At 45.7% G+C, this 25,267-nt stretch overlaps 1 protein-coding gene and 1 pseudogene across 1 annotated transcript; both read left to right on the top strand.

Moving 5' to 3' along the window:
* The first annotated feature begins 1,248 nt into the window (after window positions 1–1,248).
* Window positions 1,249–25,070, top strand: TWSG1 (twisted gastrulation BMP signaling modulator 1). The gene is made up of 5 exons (XM_065668002.1): window positions 1,249–1,395; window positions 3,152–3,317; window positions 10,892–10,991; window positions 14,788–15,054; window positions 22,578–25,070. Exons 2-5 carry the CDS (start codon window positions 3,195–3,197, stop codon window positions 22,757–22,759), a joined length of 672 nt encoding a protein of 223 aa, XP_065524074.1. The 5' UTR covers window positions 1,249–1,395; window positions 3,152–3,194; the 3' UTR covers window positions 22,760–25,070.
* Window positions 4,275–4,364, top strand: LOC136009518 (U6 spliceosomal RNA; annotated as a pseudogene).
* Window positions 25,071–25,267: the final 197 nt, after the last annotated feature.

The following is a 25,267-nucleotide window of genomic DNA, read 5'->3' as shown; positions in this document are numbered from 1 at the left end:
GAGACAACCGGGAGCATTTATCACTGGGACTCGGCATGGTTGTACAATGATACCTCAGTGGGTCCGAGTCCACTGGGGCACCCACTGTGACACAAACGGGAGCAGGATGGCACTGGGGTGCCATGGCAGCTCCGCACTCCCGATGGCAGCAGGAACAGCCCCACAGGCCTTTGGGACCTGGCAGGAGTGCAGGGGGTCAGGGTGTCCTGTAAAACGGAAAGTTCATCCTCTGGACGCACGAGCAGAAACAGGTTTGTGATAAAAGTGGTTTTGCAGGAACCCGTTTTACAAGGAGATCCAAAGACGGGTGTCGCTTAGGGTGAGACCGTGTCGTCTTTACAAGGAGAGGCGATTTCCTGTCATTGGGGCTGCGGAACAGATTTTGTGTTTTACAGTTGCGGCTGCTTAGCAAAAGTTGCTCAGAAAACAGGACTGACGAAGTGTTTCAGTCCTCAGACAGCGATCTCCTGGCATCTCCCACAGGAATGCAGGATTCGTTCCAGTTGTGTAATTTATCCGTTTTCCCAAGTTTCCTGAGGGACAATACGTGGTGTGTCGTTTAAGGACACCCCGCTGTGGATTTCCTTCAACGGAGAGGTGCGGGGGGGGGTCAGAAGAAGGGATCGGATGAAGCAGGGTACCAGCTCGCTGGGGCAGGGTGGCCGTGCTTCCTGCGCGGGGAGCGGCTCCCAGGAGCCCTGAAGGCTGCCCGGAGTTTCCAAGTCCCCGCCAGGTTCCTTCTGCGTTTTCCTCCTGGGGGCCAGACTCGTCACCTCGGTCCCCGCGCCGGCCCGGTGGGAGGATGCCGCCGCCCGAGACCCTGCGCGGGGCTGCCCCACAGCCCCGGCACCCTCCTCCGCGGGCACGGCTGCTGCGGATTTACCGCCAGCCTCCAGTGCCCGGCGCGCTGCCGCAGCCAGCGCCGCTCCCCGCTCCCCCGCTCCCTCTCCTCTCAGGGCTCGGCCGCAGCTCCGGGCGCGGGGCTGCCCCTCGCAGCAGCCGCTCGGTGGCACCCAGCGCCCCCGGGCTGGCTCTCGCCCCTCTCCCGTCTCCCCCCACGACCTCCGCGCTCTCCCCTGCTCGCACCCGGCTCGGGGGCGGATCTCACCCGCGCCCGCAGCGCCCGGGCTCCGCGGCTCCAGCCCCCGCCCGCCCCCTTCCCCGCTCCGCGCAGCCGCCGCCCGCCGGGCCCGAGGGTCCCGCGGCCGGCGGCGGGAGGAGGGTCCTGGCGCCTGACGGTGCCCCGAGGCGGGGCGAGCGGAGGCCGCGCCACCGCCTCCGCGCTGCCTGCGGCCGAGCGGGGAGCAGCGGCCGAGGCGTGCGGGTGCTGCCGCCGCTGCCGGAGCAGCCAGAGCCGCCTGCGGAGCGGGGGGTGCCGGCCCGCCGCGCCGTGCGGTGAGCCAGCCGCCGGGGGGCGGGGGGCGGCGGGGCCGCGGGTGCTCCTTTGTGGAAGGAAAGTTTCGGGGCCGCCCTGCGCAGCCGGGCCGGGGGAGGAGGAGGAGGAGGAGGAAGGAGGAGGCGGCGGCCGGGCCCCGCTGCCGGGGGATGGGGGATTCGGCGGCGCTCCCCGCGCGGGGCAGGCGGAGCGCGCCCTGTCACCGGCCTCCGGGCTCCTGGCGGGGCCGCCTTTGCGGCCCGGGCCTCCCGAGCGCGGCGGGGAGCGGTCCTGGGGGTGCTTCCGCCGCGGGGTGCGCCCGGGCCGGGCCGGGCGGGCAGGGTCCTGCGCGGGGGGAGCGGGCGCGGGATGAAAGTCGCGGGAAAGGAGGAGCAGGGGGCGCGCCCGGTCCGGTGCTCCCGGGCACCGCCCGGGCTCCGCTGCTCGGGCCCCCCTTCGGTAGGGCAGCCCCCGGCCGCGGCGGGCGCCTGCATCGCGCACCCGGCCGAGCGCGCCGCCTGCCCCGCGGGCTGGAGCCGCCCGTAGCCGAAGGGAAGCTCCCTTTGCCCCGGGTGCCGCGGAGGGGAGGCGGTGCCCCGCTGGCGAGAGGGAGCTCGGGTTCTCCGAGCGTGGCTCGGAGGCTCCCGGTCCTGCCCGGGTGCAGATGGCCGTGCGCCCGGCACGGCGGGGTCGGCAGTGTTTAGTAACCATTGTAAGACCGATCTGACACGGGCTTAAATGTCGGGAGCGTGCCTTACTTAGGTGTGGGCTCATTTTCTCCCTTTCACATTTGCCAGTCGCTCATTGAGAGCGGTGGGGGTTTTTTACTTCGTAAAGCAGAAGAACATTTCTAGATACCAAAAGAAAGAAATCCAGGGCCCCATCAGCATTTTTGCCCCCTTAGGAGAACAATACAGGCTCACTGTAAGCTTGACCAAACATGGGCTGCCTTTTATTATACGCTGGTACAGTGCCTAGTGCAACACGGCCCTCTTCTGCCGGGGGCGCACATGCTGAGCAGGAGTGGAAGCTCGGTGGCACACCACTAATCATCGCCGGGCCCGTAACAAATACCACCTGCCGACAAGCTGGCTTTGCACAAAGGGGGAAAGGTGGAATGCTTTGAACCAGCCCAGCTCTTCTGCCTGTTTGAAGTAGCAGATGCTCGTCTTCAGCTGACTTCAGTCACTTGTTTGGCTCTTGAAAGTCATTCGGAGACCCCGGAACTTTATGTTTTTGAAGTATTGGTGTCTGTACCTAACAAAGACGGAAGCTGACAGCGTTGTGACTGAGCTGAGCGCCGGTGTGACATCTAACTGCTGGTTAAAGATGACACGGCAGCTTAACCTTACACGTGGTAAAAGGCTGCTGTATAGCTTTGGTCCTGCACACCTGTGCCTACCTTTAGCCTGAGGGCATACTACAGGAAACCTACCCTTCTGCTTTATGCATTGACAGGATTAGGTCTTCACTGGTGGCTTTTCTCTTCTGAGGCGTTTTTTTGTCACCGCTGCTTATAGGGTGTCCTATTCGACACTGCAACGTTGAGATTGTTCACCTTAAGTTTATTGTCGCATTAATGCGTAGGTGCAGTAGCTGAAAGCTTCAAATAAACAAACTAGCTTCAAGGAGGAGGGGCTGGGTTTGATGTTAAGCACCCCAATTTGACCCGGTATTAATCTCTATTAATGTTTATTGAAGGATCCGCAGGGGAAGGGAATTGCAGGATTTAACTTGTGTGCCAATAGCCCTTTCAGTTGCTGTTTCTTATTTCAGTGCTGGTTGAAGGACTTGTGAAAATCACTCACCTGCAGCAAACATGAGGTCGCAGTACATCACGGCGCCCACCGTCACCATCCTCCTCTTCCTGCTGTGGACCCAGTCCTCAACAGGCTGCAATAAGGCTCTCTGTGCTAGCGATGTCAGTAAATGCCTGATACAGGTATGAGTCCTGTTTATTTGCTTTTCTGTGTTTCAAGACACGGTTCTGAAGGTGTCTCTTGAAAAGCTCCAGTGATACAAATAACTGGATTTTATGTTAAATAATGTGCTTTATAGAAGCAAATCTGGTCTCCTGCATATATAAATGCAGATTACCAACCGTTTCATAGATAATGTTAAGTGCGTGCATCAATGGACATGTTTCATAATGGAAACATTTTCCAGTTGAGGATTATGATTGCTGGGTTATTGTTAGAAGCCACTTCCAGTCACACTCTTAGTTTTCAGTCTCTTCTTTATTAGTGGTGTTATGAACAAGCAGCAATTTAAAACAGACGTTCTGTTAGAAAGGTTTCTGTGGGCAATTGTACTTTTTAAAGTTAAGTGTGACACCAGAAGTTCGTATGTGCTTACAGTGCTCCCGTATCTTTTGAGGTGTTCTCCTTATCTACTCTCTCAACTTGCAATCTGTCTGCCTTCTTTTACCTCCTGGCCCAGGCAGAGGGTCAGTACTTGATGTCTGATGCCCTCCACAACATCAGGTTTGTACAGTCAATTAGAAGATGCCAGGTTAGTTGGGGCTTTGAGCGACCTGGTCTAGTGTGAGATGTCCCTGCCCGTGGCAGAGGGGTTGGAACTGGATGATCTCTGATTCTAAAGGCTCACATGAGAGAACGAACACAAGTAGGGACCAAACTCGTCTTAGGGTCCTGAGGGGCATTCAGGAAAGCTTTTTGATCAGGAAGGACTGACATCTACCAATGGCGATGAGCAAGCTCTGAAAGCGTGCGAGTCCACCTAAAAAGCATAAAATCCAAACAAACCGAAAACCCCAAACCACACAGATGTTTAACTCAAGTCCAGATGCTGCTTTTGACTTGCTGTGTGTCTGTCTTCAGTGAAAGAAACAGACTGAGACCAGGTTGCTCTTAAAGCAGGAGTTAAGCAGGAGTTGTTCTTGCTGTGGCAGCACATATACTAAAATTGGAATGATGCAGAGATCAGCATGGTCCCTGCACAAAGATGACATGAAACGTTCCATATTTTTTTGGTGATCTTAAAGGTCTTTTCCAACCTAGCTGATTTGAAGGTTCTGTGTTTCTAAGAGGTACGGTGGGCAGCAGGACGAAAGTGTCTTTTCTAGCAAAATTGCAAGTGGGTCTGGTAGCTACCAAGTATTTATTTATCAGTGGTGTATTGAGCATGCTTCTTGACCCCGTATTGGAAAAAGGAACCTCGATACGGTCACTTGCAGCTTCTTTTAGAAGAAACTGCTTCTTTGTAAGTTGGAAATGCAGTAGCAGAGAGCACAAGTATCACGCGGTGGTAATGTGCTAGGACGCTTACCGTAAATATATGGTCACAGTCTGAAAAGTGGTGCTGAGGTGGCATGAAGCATTTCCGTGCTTGCTTCATTTCACTGGCTTCTGTATAAAATTTGTCTGGTTTACAAATAAAAATACTCGTCAGATTCGCAGGTCCATCCTGTGAGATGAAGACTGACTGCAGGCTGGGCTGTCTTCTCTCTGGCGTCTGCACTGCTAGAGCTCAGAAAGAAAAACCCCCAGAAATGGAAATTGCTGCTTCTCCTTAGCCCCACCATTGCCTGTGGAGTTGTTAAATAAGGGAGCAAGAAAGAGGCTTTTACTTTTTCAGAGACAGTGCCAGTACTGTTGTTGGTGCGGTTGGCATTGTGCACTGCCACAAACTGATGCACTCAGAAATTCCTTCGGTTCCATTTTTTCATATCACCTTGTAGGTCTGAAACCTTTAAAAAGTACGGTGCCAGTTGTGCACTGGATGTACGAGCTGTTTGAACAGCAAGCGCAGTGGTACAGATCTCTTGATCTGGGGGAAAGCTGTTGGTCCAGATGAAGGGGAAAACAGGAGAGACCTACTGTCTCCTTTTCCTGTGATGCTGATGGAGCCCACAGGCGTCTCCTTCCCAAGTAATCACTTAGCTTTTATCAAGCCAAGCTTGAGACAGTCAGCATTTAAACTTCATTTTTATGAGCTAGTCTGAAGAGAGTACATGGTGGAGAAGTGGAGCTGATGCTGCTGGAGTCCCTCCTGCTGGGATCAGCCGAGGTTCAGCACTGCCTGGAGGTGGCTTGCACAGCTCTGCTTTCTTGGATAATGTTGGCATCTCTGTGGCGACACAGCCCTGTGCATGCAGATACCCCTTTACTGCTTTACCTGTTGTAGTAGACGTGTTCTCTCCTTGCATAGGTGATGTGGAATCCCTTTCTAAAGCGTTTCCTTAAAATCCAAACTGTAGCAATTCTCTGAGACCCTAAAGTAACCCGCGCCATGTGAATTGTGTATGATTACGGTTACAGAATGCCACTGTTCAGTTTCCCTGTCTGGCAGCTCTCTTCCTGCAAACAGGCCTGACATACCTGTCAGCATTCATTCTTCACAAAAGAACAGATCAGGTCAGACTGATTGTCACTATGAAGGCTTCTAAAGCTTTGACTTAGAGCAGATGAGTATATCCATGTTGGGTTTTTTTTCCCTTTAAACTCTTCTGGAGAAATCTGAACTGACAATAGCATCGAGTGAGTTTTCTTGACTACTGCATGACATTTTTCCCTCACCTGTTTTTATGACTGTTCTAGTTTGGCAAAATCTGTGGCTTGAGACCAAGATAATGTCACTCAGAGGCAACTGGGGAGCAAACAGAACGTGGATGTTTGTCATCTGTGTCTGCGTGCGGAAAGCGAGGCTGCCTGTCTCAGAGACATGACGAGACAGAGGACCTGCTCTCTGAAGAAGCATACGGTCAACATAAATATTTTTGCCGGCACGGCTTGAAGTCAGTGCAGTCATTGCTGCCACTCCTTGGAGCTGCTCTGCTGAAGGGTGGTCCCTACATAAATATTTATTTCATTAGATCCAAAACAGAGCATGAGATCAACAACTTGCGTGCGTTCAGCTTTCCGTCTGCATCTTGAGGCTTTAGTTTCCTTGGTGCTCTTGTAGGCTAATTCTTGGGTTTCTGTAAGCAAAGTCCTATGAGAAAACAGCTTGAGGCATCTCCCTCTATGTAAGCTTGGCTTTCTCAAAAAAGCCTTTGTGGCTTCCTGTAGTTGTTGAAGGAGTTGTAGATTAAGACTTGGGAGTGTGGAGAGCGGGACCTCAGTATTAGCTCCCTTGAAGGCTCCGAACATAGCTCCTTCCTATGTCGTTGGGATTGGAGCACTGAAGTCAATACCTGACTGTTACCTTGCTCTTCAGGTAGGCCACCCAGGCCGGGTTGCACACAACGTGTGCACTGCAGTATTTATTCCAGCACATCTGTTGCCGACTTGAACGCCTGGGTGGTTGTGATGCTCCCATGTGTGGAGGAGATGGGAAGACCAGCTACGCTCACTGGGTGGAGTGTGTCTGGGCAACACGGAGGAGATCCTTGAAGGCAGAAACCTCTAGGATGGGACGTTCCCACAGCTGTTCATAGCACACGGGTTTGAGGTGAGCCCCAGGCTAGCTCTTGCAGTGCAGAGCTACCTGCAGTTGCCAGGCTGGAGTAGTACGTCCATGTTGTGCTGGAAGCCCAGCTTTGCTGTCTCATGTGACAGCTCTTTAAACTGCTGCTGTCTGTAGGAAACTAACAGTGCTGCAGTTCAGGCGTGGAGTTCAGATCCTTCTGCAGAGGGGCTGTTTTGTGGAGAACACGGTTTTCTCTCCCAAACACAACCTGCCTGCAGGCACCTCAGCTGGTGTGGTATCGCTCTGATGAAAACCTCTCTTCATCTTTTTCGTCACCTCCTGTTAAACTTGTGTACAAACTTGTCAGCTTGAAAGGGTTTCCCAGACTTTTTAACCCTGTGGTATGAGACGAACACCACTCCTTAACTTCAGGGCTCAGGCATCCAAAGACTACTTCTTGTGTGTATGTTGTCGCTGTAGTAGGTAACGCAGCTGGGTTAACAAAACAGCTCTGGCTGGTTTGCTTCCAGGAAACTTTCTGTTATTAAACTGTTGTAGGAAAAAGCCATTAGCTCTTTTTCTTTCACTCCCCCTTCCAGTTTGCAGAGATGTTGCCAATGCCTCCAGGTCCTGTTTCTCACTGCACTGAGAAAACAGTCTCTGTCATTTAGAGAAAGCTTTGAAAAACAGGCAGATGTTAAATACCTTGTAAGGATCTTGATTTGCTCTCTGGAGCAGAAGTGTCTTCATTGTACAAACATGCCCGCTTCCTATTCAGTGCTGTATTTTTAGACTGAGCAGCTTATTTCTTGCCTAGCAAAATACATTCTCCGATGCACCTTCGGTAGTTCAGCTTGGGAAGTTGCCAAGCAGACTTATGAGTAATATTTTCTTCCACTGACGCCTCGCCACCCCCAAGCCATCAACAAGGGACGTTTCTCATTCTGCCTCGCTTCACCCACGTCTCATGTAAGCGTTCTTTTAAAAAGATGTATCTGTACAAGTATCCAGTGGGGATGAGTCAGGCAGAAGGACTCAAAGGTGGTTAAGGAAACCGTGTACATGCAAGCACACATATGGAAGAACAGTTATTGCCCTAAAGAGCCTGTCAGACTCTGAGAAGGGGGGGGGGGGCTGAAGAAATGTGCAGAAGACAAATTAATTACATTGCTCTTTCCTCCCTCGTCACCCTCCAAATTACTACTACTAGTAATGATAATAATAAAAGAAAGGCTTAAAAAATTGCACTGCTCATAAGCCCTACCTACAAAATGAATTTGTTAAAATAACTGGTAGGTATAATGATGCCATCCCAAGATAATGCTTACACACAGAGATGCTAAGCAGACATTTTTTCCCTGTGTTGCAAGCACGGAACTCAAGGTTGCGTTTAATTCTGTGAGAATACTCATAGAAAACTGCAACAACTTAAATTTAGTGAATCTTCTGGCTTTGATCCGCACATTATGTTTAATAGGTTATGGAGAATCCCATCCTCCCACGAGCTGGTTTGTTGGTGTTGCAGTGTCTTTAGTAAGTGTAAAGTTGTTTGCCCAGTTTTCCTGTTGAAGAACAAATATGTAGGATATTTGTAATGCCAATGTGTGTTGATAGTATTCTCTGGCCAAGGTAACAGTACTCTGCTCGTGGTTGGTTTTAAAGTTATTTTATTGAGGCTCTTTGTTCTCAAGGCTGACACAATCTGTTTATCAAACAGTAAGATAAATATTTAGCAAGTGCATCATTCATTCACATAAGTCATCTTTCTAAGTTTGTGGTGTTTCCTCTTGTGGAAAAATTTGTATCTCTTACTAACAAGCCTGCTTTTCATCTTTCACTTGGAAGCAGCACAGTAATAGATGGCGTTAATAAATTCTGAGGATGCAGAAGTAAAAAATCTTGGAAGCTTTCCCCTCTGTAAATAAATATTAGAGACCCACAAAGGCCGCATGTTGCGGAAATGCATGTGGAGCAGCAGTTCATGCTCAGTCAGTCAGTGGGGCGAACAGCTCACATTAAAGTGTGCAGGCGGCAGCGTTACGTAGCACATAGAATAGTTTGTGAATTTTGTTTCTTTGTGGGCTTCAAGTAGATTTGTGATCTGGGATGAAGTGAGTGGAAGGCAAATAAGAAGTCATTTATACTACATTAAGACATTGTAGTGTGCCTGCAGCACGTTTTGGGGTTTGTTCAGTTTTAGCTCAGAACAGGCAGTGTTGCAGCTTCATATGCTGTATTCTTAAACCCCATCCCCTGGCCAGACCTTGGTCTGGCCTCTCCCTCTGAAATGCACTCATTGGTCTCCTGTTGGTTCGTGTGAGCTGGCGTGAGTGAGGGGCAGTCCCTGTGCCAGTGGACATCTGCATTTGGTGGTGTTGCCGAATAGAGAACAGGGGTTGTACACAATCAGGTGCATATCTGTGCCTTGCCTAGCAAATGCGCTCCTAATGTTTGGTATAAAAATGTCTCTTTCTCCCCTGCCTGATGCTTCTTAACAACAGCAAGCAAAGAACTATTTAAAAACTGAAATTGTGCCCCTTTGGCTTCTTTCCAACGTGCTACATCAAGACTTTGCGAATGATGTTTGTGTCTGCCTGCAAGGAGTGCTGTCCCTGACCCAGCTGTGGTTACCTGAGGTGGAGGCTCTGGTGGTGACTCCAGGTTGGGAGAATTTCACACCAAACCCTCTTCCTGCCCTTCCCTCCTGTCCATGTGGGTCTCTGGGCCACACCACAGCATGTCACTCCCCTGCCTCTGGCGAGTGAGATCAAAGAGCAAGGGTGGGAGTCACCTTCTCCCTGGCCCAGTGCACAGCAGAGATTTGCCGATGACTCTTCCAGTACAGCCAGGGCTGGGAAGGATCCCATGGTCAGTGTTTCCAGTAACGGGATGTTGTTTTCTCACCAGTTGTGCGTAACGCGATAGTAAGGCAGACGTCATCACAACCAAATTCTTAGACAGGACGACCAAATGTGACTTCTTGGCTGTTCACTTTTTGCGCGGTGGTGTAATTCAAGCCTGTATTATTGCCATGTAGCCACAGTCTTTTGGCCAGACTGGAATTATGAGTATGGATTTGGGATAGAGGGAAGGAGACCGCCTGGTTTTTGAATTTTCTTCATCCGTGCAGACTATTTCCATGCTTTGAGGTCCACAAGTCTCCAGCAGGTTTGCTAAACCAGCGCCTTCAGGTTTAGGTGATACAAAAAGAAAGGTTTGTCTTCTTGCTTCCATGCCTGATCTGTCTTTTTGGCTTAATAACGGTTAAAGAAAAGTAAGTGTGTGTGCCATTGCACTTTCTGGAGGTTGCAGAAGTCTTTCGTAATAGCAAAAAGGAATCAGCTGGATGTGGCTGGGGAAAATAATCTGGTCACTAATATTGGACAAAATCCTGTGGTCAGATGACTTAACTGAGTAAGTTCCTTTGAGAATCCATCAATAGTGTGATGGTAGATGTCATGTATCTTCTGGAGCATGTGCATGTGGCTTACAGTAACTTTTTTAGCTAAATTATAATGTACGCGCACTATTTATATATGAAGAAACATCCTTCTTTGAACTTCCTGTTGTGAAAACATTCCAAGAACTTGTAGATTCTGGCATATATGGAAGTGCACACACCTTTCCCATGAATAAACGTAAATGGGAGATTTAGGTTCGATATAAGGAAGAAGTTCTTTACTGTGAGGGTGATGAGGCACTGGCACAGGTTGCCCGGGGAAGCTGTGGCTGCCCCCTCCCCGGCAGTGTTTAAGGCCAGGCTGGCTGGGGCTTTGAACCTGGTCTTGTGGAAGGTGTCCCTGCCTGTGGCAGGGCGTTTGGAACTAGGTGATGTGTCAGGTCCCTTCCAACCCAAACTGATCTCTGCTTCTAATAGGATTTTTTTCTCTTCTAAATGCTGACTTCAGATTTGTCTTCAGAATGTCACCTTTAAAAAACGTAACAAACCCAAAGTTGCAAAAGTTCTTTTTTGTAAACTAAAGTAAGTTCTTTGGCTGGAACTATTGTCCCGTTTACTCACTGCATTAGAGCACTAAGCTTTTTTAATGCTGTAATTTGAGTTGTGGCTTGAGGAAGAATTGCTCTGCTGTGTTCACATTTTACATCTGGGATTGCTGCACTATAACGAGTTTCTGTTGTTTTCAGGAGCTGTGTCAGTGTCGCCCCGGGGAAGGGAATTGTTCCTGCTGCAAGGAGTGCATGCTCTGCCTGGGCACCCTGTGGGATGAGTGCTGTGACTGTGTTGGTAAGTTTGTGTTTCTTTGGGATTTTCTTCTATTTTAAAGTGCTTCCTCCCGCTACGTGCTGAGCTCACAGTCTTATAATAGAAGTAAAACACTGGGACAGAATCTGTGCTTTAAACATCTTGCAGCTCATTCTGTGGGCACTGAATAAGTTACTGTGGGGAGCCAAACACTGGAAGGCTGTATCTGCCTTGTGGAGTGGCCGTAGGCCAGGTTTTGCTTGGTTAATGTCATCATAACTGACTATTAATTTTGTCTCTAAAACACAAACTCCTTTCTGAATCATCATCTTGAGGAAATTACGCAGCACCTGGTTCATGGGGTTGGATGCTGTACGGAGGTTTCTAACTGTGAAGTGTACTGACAGATACCACACATGGACAATTTTAGGTTACAGCTCCCTTGTGAATTCTCGGGACTAATAGGATATAGCTATGGCCAAAGTTTTCCTCATTCTTGTATTTGCAAAAAAAGCTCTTTGTGGAGGATGAGAAGGAGGCATACAAGTTCCTACTGTAAGATTAGCTGTAGGATAGCCTCAACAAGAACAGTGTTATTACTAACAGGTAGTGTTTAGAGTGCCCAGATCTTTGAAAGTGAATGATGCCCCTGCTTGAAGAGGATGTATTCTAGTTCCATCTCTTGTTTTAAATGTATTGGAAGGCTTTGTCCTGTGGTTGCTGGAAGTCTCTCTCTGCAGCCATTCAAAATCCTTCTGGCTTCTGTGAAAGGGATGCATCTTGAGCGTTGTACCTGCTCTCAGCTTCTCTGAAGCTGGCTGAGTCTTGTCTGAATTCATGAAGCTGTTTAATGTCAAAATGCTCCTTTTCAGCCCATTGTCTCTTCTGTTCCATCACGAAGTGAATAGGCTTTCTGACATCCTGCTTTCTGTTTGGTTCTGGCTAGCTTACCTTTGCTTTACTCTTCTTCAGTAAGCAGTGGACTGGCATGGTCCTGCACATGTGTGATTCTCCCCAAAGGCATTAAGTGTTTTCAGCCCCTGCACCGGTGGAGGATATACATTTAGAAAGAGGCCCTAGAGTTTGTTTTTTCTATTAGATCTTGGGCTCCCATCCCCTTTGCCCTTCCAGCATCATCTTGTGTTGGCATATTCAGTCGTAAGAGTGAGGAATAGGATAGTAGACTTTTTTCCCAGTTCAGAACGGTTGTTTCCTGTAGAAATCAAGGCATAGTGTGCCAGTATCCTCTAGGGAGAGGAAAGACCTGTCCCTAGGGATTGTGAAGAAAGCAAGCAAACTCCACACACAGGTGATTGGTTGGGTTTTCCTTCCAAATCTGCAAGTTACTCCCTGTTGTGCTGCTGTTCCCATGGTGTTATCCAGGACAGAAGATAATGAGGCTTCAGGTTCAGTTTCCTAGTACCGAGTAAACTAAACCATCTCCTGATGGTTTTGCAGGTGCCTCAGACCTTGTTGGTTCTATGGTATAGTCCTGTTCTTCTCTTTAGCTTAGGGTCATCCTTCCTGTAGCCATATTCAAATGAAGAAAGAGGAGCGTATACCATACCCAACTCCCTGGAGACAGTTCATGGCTGATACTTGAGCTGATATTTAAGTCTCTTTAAAAGCTGACTATGTCTAATGTAAAAGCAGATGAGTTGTCGTGTCTTAAACGTCATGTCTGCTCTGGAGTCAGGAATTACCTCCTATCATGCAGCACTGACTTTACTGATGCTCGGTCAATGCCCTGTGTTTTGTGTGGATGTTAGCTCCCTTCTCTGAGAGGGAAAATGACACTGGAGAAGGGAGAACAGCAACAAGTTCCTCTGTCCTTTATTTTTCTAAGCTTTGTGAGTTAAGCTCTTCTAGTCCCTCCTGTAAAGGCTTGTCTGCTTCCATCATTTCAATAGCCTATTTCTGCATCTTCTCATCCATTTCAAAGCAGTAATATAGACATGTTTGTTCTTGACCAGTTGCTCATATAAGTTTTTTATTTTAATTTTATGATAATTATATATAAATATAATTAAAATACTTGTTAAAATAGTAAGAGGGAAGGATCTTTGTGGAATTAGCAGTTACCCATTAAACTATGAGCGATGGTTTCTTGTTACCATCTTAAGGTAATGTTTTCATACTGCATTGGTGCACACACGAACTCATACACATTCTGCAATACTCTAATAACAGTCTGGGTGTTGTTTTTCTTGTGTATCCTTCTTACCAGTGAAATCTATTTTCTGAATCCCACCTGACAGAGGGGGCCCCTAGAAAGGCTCATTGGTTTCCATTTCACAATGTTCGTACAGAGACATCAACTAAAATATGTCTCTTGATGTACCTGTACAAAACCCTTACCTGGTTTGGTATCCTCCCAATTCATTTTCAGGTGGGCATGCTTTATTCCAGTTGTATGATGAGTATTCCATGTGCTTACTAAGAAGCATTAATGCAGGGATAGAAATCTTTAGTTAAAGCAGTGAGTCCAGGAACGTCTTTGAAGACCTTTTTATAGGAGCAGACTGTCTTGTGGTGTTCTTGTTATTAAACACTGGTAATGCTAACCACTTGCTTAGGATTTGCCAGATTTCATACTCATCATCATGGATGAACTTCCCTCTGCTTTGTTCATTATGGAAATCCACCTCCTTAGATTGTAAAGATTGTGGGTTTGTATAAGGTTCCAGTTAAACATGGTTTCTGAAGCTGTAGTCCTAATGTATCTGCAGGGCAGGAGATGCTTGGGTTGTGTGGAACAGGTTGTGTGGAACAGGTAGTCTTTGAATATTTATGTCCTATATTGCTTTGATACTTTAAGGATTGGTGTGCTTTGCAGCTGTAGCTGTCTAAAACTGTGTCTGTGAAACTACCCAAAATGTTATCCAGATGTACATGAGGAAAATGGATTTGTGTGTCTCTTGCCCGGTGACTTCTAATAGTATTTTATGGCATCTGAGTTTAACTGCCTAGGCAGATACAACTTTTCTTTCTAACCTTGATTGTTTAAGTGTTAGATTAAATCAAGATACCCTTCAGTTTCATTGCTAGCAATAAATGTTAGTTATGTTAGCGTTTAAATGGTTAATGAAAAACTAGCACCTGCATTGCACATCACAAAAACACTTTGTAGGAAGTGGCAGAGAGAGAAAAGATTACAAAGTTTCAAAAAAGATACCACAAAAGACGTTGAAAAATAAGGAAGAGGTAAGCTGGAAACAAGCATTTTGCCTGTGGTGACCCCTCCAACTAAGTAGCAAAACGAGGTTCATCTGGGCTATCTCTAAGCGGGTAAAGTAATGCTGCCTCCTTGCTCAGTCCTGATAGTGATCTTTGCGTCTCTGGCAGATGACTAAAAAGATCTAGAGCACTGCTGCAGCAGGTGAGATCAAATACTTGAATTGTGATCAAAAGTTTCATGTACCTCAGGACTTGTCAAGATACTATCTTCATCCAGTCGCAAGCTTTCATTCCAGATTCATGCTAGTATCGATTATACTGTGCTTTGTCTCTTTTCCCAGGGGAAACAAACCTTCCATTGAGATCTTCATATTCTAAACTGTCATTCTAGCATAAAAAGGGAAGTGAAGTGCTGTTTGGACGAGGTTTTTCTTTTCACTTGGATCTCACAAGTTACAGGTGTGTGTTGTGGAAGTCTGCAGAGATGTGAAACCTGCCATTGCAGAAAGCTCCTCCTGCTGTACTTGGTGGCAGTTCTGCTATTGAGCTGAGAGTGCAATATGTATGAAAGGGCTCTGTTCTAAATGTTCTAAGTATTCCTGCCTGTTTCAAGGAGGAGTTCAGGGAGTTTCATGTAACTTATTGTTTCATTCCTCTGCAGGTATGTGCAATCCTCGCAATTACAGTGACACACCTCCAACATCCAAGAGCACTGTTGAGGAGTTGCATGAACCAATTCCTTCCCTTTTCCGGGCCCTGACGGAAGGGGATACTCAGCTGAACTGGAATATTGTTTCCTTCCCTGTGGCAGAAGAACTGTCACACCACGAGAACCTCGTTTCCTTTTTAGAAACAGTGAACCAGCCACAGCATCAGAACGTCTCTGTTCCAAGCAACAATGTCCACGCACCTTACTCTAGTGACAAAGGTATGAGTGTAGTGTCCTTCCTCTCATCTCTTCCAGGAGCCTTCTTGGTGCATATTCTATGCTTGTCTCTGCTCGCTTCTTCTTTTCCCATAAAAAAGTGTGAAAAGTTCGGTCTAATTTCTAGCGTGAAGTAACAACAGGAGTGAGGCAAAAGTATTGAGGAACACGCAAGATGGTGTTAAAGTGTCTGATGATCTTAGAAGATGCTGAACCACATGAGTTTATTACATCTACAGTTCTTCCTGTGGCATGAGGCAGATTGTCCATGTTATTTTGCGCGCACTAGCATATAAGCAGTTACATGTATCTTAGGAGACGGGACAGACAAAAAACTGTGAAACCGAACCATGTATGTGTGCAGAGGCAGGCAACTGAAACACATGGCTTCAGAGGTTTGAGAAAGCCACGTGCCATAAACCATTGTATCTGGAGTAGGTGTTTGTTTCTTCCATCTGAGCTGACATAACTTGAACTCTTTAGGAGGATGGTTTGTAGTAAAGCTGAGTAAGATTAGCAAGATCGCTCTTTATGTTGAGGAGGGATATGTGACAGACAATCTTAAAAATAAGCAATCTGGGGACTCATTGCTCTTACTTTTATATCAAGGGTCTTGTATTCTTACCTGCACTTTAGAGGACAGACTTCAGAATATGGTTGGGGAGTGAGGGAGAGGATGAGAAATTTGAAATAGTGACAACAGTAGCATAAGAAAGAAAAATACTCTCTGCTTCTTGGTTTCCATACTGAGCCTGAAGTACTTTTCCCTGCAAATCATTACATTAGACTTAAAAGAATCTCATAAACAGTTCATAGGGAAACTGCTGCTTAACAGGGAAAAAAGAGAGTCTGATTTGCTTTATTAGTGTAATTAATGCTTTGCTTACTTCCCAACACACGCTTTAAATAATCATTACCCCATACGTTGCCGTTGTGATGGCTCTTTTATCTTATCAATGAAAGATACCTTAATTGATGGACACGCTGCTTTGCCGTGCCATTGTGAACCTTTGACCTAGTTACGTTTGTGAGTAGGACTGCTGTTGATTAAATGGGACCGTAATGGCAACATCTCTAATTTCCTTTGGTTAAGGCATGTTAGAAAAATAAATTAACTCCAGAACTGGGAAACCAGATGGTCAGAAAGCATCTCATTCATATGTTTTTGACGTTATTAAAACCTTTGCTTGCCATCATGAGAATGATGCAGAAAGCCATGTTAAATGGCAAGCCACAAAATGCCCTGTGTGCAAACGCTACAGTATTTAAAGAGGTAAATTATACTTGGGGGAAAAAAAAAGTATGCTTAGAACAATCTTCAATATATTCCACTGTATGTAAGTACTGCAGCCCAGATGGCTGTTCTCTGTCAGTCCTTTACTACCATACCAACAGGATGGGCTAATGATAGTTTTGGATTAAACTTGGAATTTGAATTGCATCTCTAGGGTGTGGAGGAGTTTTGAGTATAACAACAGGCAAATACAGAACACTGCAATTTTTTCTTAGTCAAAAGTCTCCTTCATTTCACTTACTAAGACTGTATTGGAGATAAGGTTGAAAAAGTCTTTACTGGAAAGATGACAGTCCAAAACCAGCAGTTATGTTTGGAAATAGTTACCAAATGCCACTGGTTTTCAGGTTTCAGTAGACACTAAGAACAGAAATAAATGTCAGAGCTGTTCTTGTAATCACTGTCTGTGTCTCCTCCATCTTAGTGATCAGTAAAGAGCTGGAAAAGGTAGAAGATGGCTTTCAACATCGTATACATTAAATTCTAAATATGTAAGCCTGTTGGGGAGTCTCTTTTCTTGGTCACAGTGTAGGTAACTTTTTAGTGCTCTGCGTTTTCAGAAGTCATATTAAAGTTTGCTTATAAAAATGTGGATGATTCAAGCGTCAAGAACAGAGAAGGGGGAAGGAAAAGTTGGGTGCTGGCCTTGGTCGGTTGATGTGTAGTAGGGCGGACGCAAGGACATCTGGGGAGTTGTACCTCTTGTGCTGGATGTTGTGGGAGCCGTGGGGTGGCATTTTTCTTAACACTTACTTGATGAGATCATTGGCAAAGCAGTAACCAAAAGTTGGAGGGTTAGTAGGTCAAGGGCTAAAGAGCCTTGTGAGCATGGGCACAGGGAGGCAGCCCACGAAGTTGCTGGAGTCTCATGGCTTCTGCCCATTGAAAATTCAGTCACACAATCAAGTCAGTGGTTTAACAAGCTAGCATGTGTTAGAAGAACCACTTGAAGAGAGGCTGGGTTTGTGCATGTGTATGCGTGCAGGCTCAGTTGCAGTACGTACAAGCATAGCCTGCAGTGGAAGAAACTGAAGACCATCTCCTTACCCCTTCCTTCTCCCCAGCCATGCTGTTAGGCTTAAGGGCAGATCTTGCAAATGGAGAAGTCCTTAAGGTGAATCGCTCAGCAGTCTTCAAGGCTGTAATATTCAGGGATTAGAAAGTATTCCTGTAAGCAGGGATGCAGATGCTCTATGATTCCTTTAACAGGGCTGTGCCTACACCATTTTGTGGTTCTTCTGTGGCTCCTTGTGTGCTTCATTCCAACATGGTGTGCTGGCAGCAGCCTACTGCATAACCAGTAATGAGGGAGGGGCTAATGGGAGGTAGATTTTGGTAAGGGGACAGTAGTCCCTCTGCTATCTTCTGGAATATATCCCCAGTTTCGGAAAGGCTCTGCCTACAAATACCCCTTGTTATGTTGTGTAACACAGTTCTGGTTTTACTTTTGAGGGGTTGCCATTAAGCTGGTCCAGGGTCCCAGACTCGCTCGATGCAGTTCTGGATGAGTGCCAGGAAAAGCAGCACCAGCCCTAGAAGCCCACAAGCTCTGTGCATGAAGCCACTGGCCCCGGGAGGGCGGCTATAGATCCGGGAGGAGGTGGGGTGCGGTGGGATATAAAGCATTCCTTTCTCGCCCCAGCCTGCTGCAAGCCCAGCCGCTAGACCTTGAACTTCCCCGTTATTATCTTAATGAGTGTCTTCCCTTTCCTCCTGTGAATTGACTTTTTAACATTTTAGTTGCCAAAGTATGCGTGTGCTGCTGGAGCTGCTGTAGTTCTTTGTACCAGTAATTTCTGGCAGTTAAGAGAGGATTGCAATGATTGTTAATCTGGAGCTACAGTCATACTTTACTCTTTTTGCTTTACTTTCAGCTGGTACCCTCAGAGCTCTGAGCTGTGAGTTCAGATGTTTAAATAAGCTTAATTGTTTCAGATGATGACAGGATGTTGGCGAGAGAGAGAGAGGGGAACTAGATAATCTTTTGGCAACTGATGAAACAAAATCTGTGTTGTAGTTAAGGGTTTCTGACTTACACAGCTTGGTGGCACAGGGGATGGTGTCTGCTCTGCACTTCTGCTCCCCTCCAGTGCCAGCCAGGTAGAAGAGAGCTAAAAATCCACTAAAGTGGCTTCTACCTCTGTAGGTACTCTAGGAAGACTTTTATTTAAAACAATTAATTATTTTTGTAAGTTCTGATGGGCACAAAATGGTATGGCTGCTGGATGGACAGCTGCCTCTTTAAAGTACTTTCAGAGCTACCAATAGATAGACCACCAGACACCTGAACTCACATAGCACCTTCAGCTTCGAAGTTCGCATGCAGGGAATTGCCACTAACTCGGGAAGTTTTCTCATCCTGTAGATAAGCATTTTCCTTAGCTTACAAGAACTGAGCTGTTTTATCTTCTCCGAGCTGCTGAATTCCTCCACAGTGCACTGATACGGATCTCACTTGCAGCACAGACAGTATCATAGCAAAATCTGGCAGAAATGCAAGTCTATTTCTTCTGACCATTTTGAAATTAGACTTGATTGGGTTTTTTTCTCCTATGCAGCCTTTGTTGAGTATGAATTGGGTGGGGGGTGAGGGGGTGGAAATACGTGAGAAGTTCACCTTCCAGAAGAAAAGAGAATGCTGCTTCATCCTCATCCCTCCCCACACCTGCAGTTTGTAGTCCTTACTGTGTGAAAATTGGCAAAATGCAAATGAAAGAGATGTTACTGTACCAAGTAACATCCTTTTTATCTACACTGAGGGAGCCGAGCGATGACTGTGTAATTAGGTTTGTGAAACAAGTTAAGTACTCTCCAGGATCCCAGCTGAGCCTGTAGGTATGTATATTTCTCCCCTGTGTAACTGTTTCTGCAGCCTATAAAGAGGGATTTAATGCTTGAGGTGAGGAACTCTCCTGCTTTCAGTAATTCAGCCTCTACACAGGCACTGCTGAGGAGGGGACCTGGAGTGTCCTGTGACAAACAAAGAGCACCCTGGCCAATCTGACTCGTTCAGACCTGCAAGTGTCTGAGCGAGTGAGACTTCAGAAGCAGTTTGGTAGCATAGACCCGGCACATGTCCTCCAGCTGCTCACAAGAGCTGCTGGGAACCAGCCAGATCTGCTGCTGGTTCTCGCTTGCTGTGTACAGTCTGTTCTCTCCCCTTCGCAGCATTTTGGACTGGTCCTTTAGGACCTAACCCTCTTGGCTTGTGTGCAGGTGGAAATAAACTTTCTCCTACGGTTAGGTCAAAATTAATGCTGCTGCCACCTTAATAAGATTGAGGTCTGGCTTTGGTTCCGTTTTGGTCTTGGGAGAGTGGTCAAGGAGACCAGTCTCACAGGACCTGACTGCTGTCATCTGGTTTTGCCAGGGTTATGGACCTGGTGCTGCTCATCCTCCGGCCTGCTTACCCCCGAGAGAGGTCTTCAGTCTCTCAGTTCAGTGTCATTGATGTTTACATCCTAGAAATCACAGGCTCTCCTTCCACAAGGTTTATTTCATATTCCAGCAGGCATTAGTTGATGACCTGGGCTTCTCCAGGACTACTGAACTGGTACTAACATGGAAGGGGCTGTCACACATGAGGTTAACAGGAAAGAGAGCACAGATGTCTTCTAACACAGAAGGCGCTGGTCATTCTCTGGTGTGAAGACAGCCTGCAAGTGCTGGGAACAGCTAGCCCACCTCAGAGTGTGCACAGCTTTCCTGACAAGCTTTCCTGACCTACTGTAGCCTTTCCCCTGTGTGTTACAAGTCAGAGTAGGCTTTTAAGGTCAAACTTGAGAAGAAAACTACTAAAAAACTATCAAATAGGTGCAGTGGTATTAAGCAGGAGGGTGCAAAGGGTATGAATGTGTCTTAGAGGCTTCTGTAATGTTCGTGTACTTGCACACTAGCACCGAACTGTATGACCGACAGGACACTTGCTGGTGCTTATTTCATGAGGAATGCTGCCTGGAGACTCGCCTCTTCTTTCTCTGACCCTACCCTTCCACTGAAAACCTCCTGTGAGGAATGAGCAGAACATACCTGGGAATGTCTGGGACTCCTGAGAACAAGTGGTGTCTGCTCCTTCTTGGGATGCTGGCAATCTGAGCTGTTTGTTGCTGGTAACTAAACGTTGCCAAGTGTGTCCTCCATCAGAAGACAGAGCTGCTGTATGGTCTCTATGTGGATTCTTGCCTTCAAGGCTGTCATGGCTATATCTCCCTACTACTTTTCAGCTTTGGCCAAGCACTTTAGGTATATACGTGGCCGGTATGCAAGCACACGCGTCCATTTTGCTCTTTCCGCCCCCCCTCTGTGAACAAAATATTGCTGTAGATGTATTGGTTGGTTTTAGGCAGAAGTTTGTTCTTTGAGAAATCTCTTCCTCTGGTTGTTGTGCCACAGGCTCTATTATAATCATAGAAATAGAAGTGCCAAGAATGGGACAGGACTCACACAGCCACAACGTACTCTGTTATTCTGAGCAACGCTTCAGGTACTCCAAAATTTCTTGGACAACAGCAGCGTTACCTGCAGTACAGCTTTTCTGCTTCAGCTTTGGGTCTGCACTTCCTCCCCAAAATCCTTACTGCCTGTTGCACTGTCCATCTGCAAGACGTACACATCAGTTGAGAGCCTAAACGAGGCAGTGAATACTGTCCTGCTTTCAGCAGGCTGGTAGCATGTCCTGTGACCCTTTTGCAGCTGTTGAGGTAGTGGCAAAATAGTTTGACAGTAGTCAGGGTCCCTCAAAAATGTTTTAACAAATGATAGTTCTTGAAAGGGTAGGTGGGGTTTCCAGGTGTCAAAGAGGAGGATGTGTCTACAGAAAAGCTGTTGGATGTATCATGCTTTCCTGTATGTTATGTTGTCTGTTGTCACATGCTCGAAATAGATCTGATGACTTGTAAAGTGATGGAGACCCTTGCTATCCTCAACTCACCTTTGGACCTCACCTTAAGAGCTTGCCATGAGATGTGGATACTACTACTGGGGCTGCTGATGTATGGGGCACCCAAATTTTAAAGGGGAGGTTCGTGTGCACATCAGCGTCCCAAGACTTGCTTACAGATAAGAGACTGAATAAACACTATGCTTAACAGCTGCACTGCTCTGGGAGTCCTTCGGTTACTCACCATTCTCCGTATCTCCGTAATCATCAAAAAAACCCCACCCTGTCTTGGTTTACCATTTATGATTGGATTACATTTTTCTAATCCACGTTGGAATGTAGGTCAGGATGTTTCTCCTGGATCCGTACTCCAGAAGCAATAATAGGCTAGAAAGCCCTCTGACATCTCCCACTCACAACTCTGATGTGTGTGAGATACTCATGCGTGCAGACAGCTCCCAGTTGTGCTTTTCCCCAAAGTGTGCCAAATTAATGCTGTGGGTAAATACAATGCAATTGAAGTCCTTTGGGGGATGAACAAAGGTACAGTGGTCAGCACAAAAGAAAGTTGGTACAATATGTAAGTAGACTGGGGAGGGATGTTTTTGTTCTATAGTTCTGAATGCCTCAGCTCCAGTCTGAAGTTGCAACACCGAACTTCATGGCATTTCAAGTAACTGCGTGATTGCTAGAAGAATAAAGTCAGCATTTAGGCAGAAGGGGGTTCTTAATGTTAGTACTAAAACTGGTGGTTTTGCTTAAAAAAGAAGGAAAAAGTGTGCAGTTTCAAGTTGAGGAAAACTGGATTCTCTAGCTCTGTGATTTAATGTGGCTGAAGAATATTGTGGAGGTGGGGGATGGGGAGGAGGAAACATTCACACTAAAATAAGTGTGTTTGGTGTTTTGTAAATAACTTCTCTAAACCTGAAGTTTTTCGTGATGGTATATAGCAACTGCTGGTAACTGTGAAAGTGATACCTTGGTACTACCTTCAGAGGATGCATGCCTGCCTGTTGTTTTGGTGTAGACCATCCTTCTGCTTGAAAAGGTATCTCTTATAAGTGGGGGCCAAACCCTCAAATATTCATGTCTCTGACTGTAGAAATGAATGAATCCAGCAGGAGAGCAGACGACAGGTTGAGTTGTAGACACTGAAAACTCGAAGTTCTTGGATTTTATCTTGGCTCTCTGCCTCTTCTCTCTGCTTTCACTATTGCCTTTCTTTCTGTATGCCTTACAGTCATGATGATTTGCAATCCTACTTCAAAAGCTGCGCATTTGATTAATTTTTAACTAACCTTTAAAAATATTTCAAGACCCTTTAAACCAAATTTTTCCCCCCTCTTGGTTTAGAACACATGTGTACTGTGGTGTATTTTGATGACTGCATGTCAATACATCAGTGCAAGATCTCTTGCGAGTCCATGGGAGCTTCCAAATACCGATGGTTTCACAACGCCTGCTGTGAGTGTATTGGGCCAGAATGCATCGACTATGGCAGTAAAACTGTAAAATGTATGAACTGCATGTTTTGAAGCAGGAAAATTGTAATATAGAAATATTGAGGCCAAAGTAATCTGTCTCGGTTAAAGAGATGGGGATTGCAAATACTGTGTTTTGGCGGAGTGCCTACTGGTTGCAATTAAATGTACCTGGTTGAAAAAAGATGTATAAAATCTGAAAACTTTTTTTCCCTTGTCTTTTCATTTTCATTCGTGTAAGCAAGGCTAACTAGTAGAAGTTTCAACACCATGTTTTAAGTTTATTTCTGCTCAAATGGTACAGCCATGCTCATCCTTGCTGTTCTGATTGTTTTCCATTAATTTGAAAGTATTGACTATACTGGTTTTCAGAATGTAGTACTATACCTTGTAGTTTAGAGTAGGGAAACGTTAAGAGTATGGTAGTGAGATTTCTATCACTTAAGCTCAACAGGTAATGAAATGGCTGCTAGTTGGAGGGGGTTGGTTGTTCTTTAGGGGCTGGTGGGTTTTTGTTTAGTTTCTGGGCTTGTTTTTTACCCTTATTACATTCCAGGTTTTCAGCTTAGCCTTCCATTGTGAAAATGGTATTTAGGCAAAAAGAAAAACTCATGCTTTCTTCTCAAGTTCAGCACGTGGGCTGTCATGGATAAAATCCAAACTTCTTAGAAGGGCTGCCCAACAAAACGCTATGTATGGGGCACTTTTCTTACAAGTTTCATTTGCCTAGCTCTTGTAGGTACATTAGGGCCTATGTTGTTTAATTTATATATTAAACAAGAAAAAAAACCACCTTTTCATTCTTCTCTTAGATATCAAAATACAGTTGTTAATTGCAGTTGCATCTCGTCCTTTTGCACTGTTCTTTAGGGCTGCTTACTCCCCAGACATTCAGTCCAGTAAAGGAAACATGAAAAGTTACTATGGATTTAATGACTAAATGAATAAAGAAGAAGGAAATTGCATGACCAGTAAGTGGTACAGGGCTTGAGTTGAGCTATTGGCAGCAGACATGTTCCCATTTAGTAGTTTGCTGTGAACATGTATTCCAAAATACAATTACTGGCTTTTTTTCCCCATGAAATGTTGCCACTGAGGAAGAGAAGATGTGTCTACAAAGGCAGAATTAGGATGCTCTGAGTTTAGAACATCCTCCATTTTTCTAAGTAAGAGTTTTAATATGTTGGCAGTTACATAGCAGGTAGTATGAGCCAGTTAGGGCTCTGTTGATAATGGTACGAAGTACAAGTGTAGAGTGTATAAGTAGTTAATGATCAGCTTTTGGTATTTATAATGTTGTGGGTTTGAACTCCTTGATTTCTTTTTTTAATGCATATATGCATATGCACACACAAAAAAGAATTTGACCATTCATGTTTCTCTCACTAACCTCAGCCTAGAGGGATTAAGCTGTTTTATAGTCACACCTGTCTATCTGTACCATGTACAAATGAAAGCAGTCATTTTAAATTGATTTTGTTGAAAAGTTTGCCTGAATGTTGTCTTTTCATTTTTTCTTATGATACAGTTTTCATTAAGGTGAAATAATAATGATGATAAAAAAATCTATTCTTGTGAAATAACGTTATTTTCTTCACTCTTTTTCAGCTATTAAAAAGTACTTGAAAGATTAATGTTTTGAACTAGTGGATAGTGGAATACCTTTATGCTTCAGATTTGCAGTGAAGTAATAAAAACTCATAGATGCGAATAGAAAAGCTTAGCTTATCATGAAGGAGTTGTTCCTTCTATATTTGACAATTTATGTTATCTTTTCTTCCGCTTGAGTTTCTTAAAATGAATGGAGAGAAAGAATATGTTAGAGTAGCTGTGACTGGTTTTAGCTAGAGGGTGATGCATCATCGGTCTTGACCGAGAGAGGAGACACAAAGTAAGCATTGCTACATCAGCATGCTTCGGATTCTTGCAATGGTGAATTATTAGAAGCATCACAGTAGCTCAGAATCTTCCTTGGGGAAAAACAGGGCTGATGTTTCTGGTCAGGCACCTGCTGCCCCATGGATCTGTGACACCGTCTCCATTTACATCATTAGAATTTCACCATGAGGTCAAGTCAAGGGAACAGCAAGGGTGAGAGCGGGAGGGATATGGGGAACTTGCTTAACAGGGGTCCAGGAAACAGTGTAGGGAATGGCATAAAAATGTAAACACGGTTATTTGTGTGTAATGGCCTGAGAGCAGGAAGTGAGGATGCACACTTTGCCTTATTTTTTGTAACTCCTGATGCTGTCTAGTTTGCTGTAAGTGTTGTGTGTATGCAAATGTCATACAGCAACATCCAGTGTATTTTATTACAACGAGTGTGTTAAGAGGTATTTTAATAAAAAGACATTACTGATTCTTATGTTTTCTTTTTCGAGATTTTCTTTTGGAAAGTTTTTTACGTAGTCTTGCTCATTTTGCAAGAAAAATCATAATTCATTTGGGGGGGGGTTATTTCACCTGTGTCTGGATACCAGCAAAGCATCTCCTACACAAGTGCTTCAGAATATGTCTTAAAAACTTTTCTGACATCAGCCAGTTTTATTACTGTCCTTTGGG

The sequence above is a fragment of the Lathamus discolor genome, chromosome 2, assembly GCF_037157495.1.
Source record: "Lathamus discolor isolate bLatDis1 chromosome 2, bLatDis1.hap1, whole genome shotgun sequence".
NCBI lineage: Eukaryota > Metazoa > Chordata > Aves > Psittaciformes > Psittacidae > Lathamus > Lathamus discolor.
Note: the sequence above shows the minus strand (reverse complement) of the source record. Positions and strands in the feature narration are given on the sequence as shown.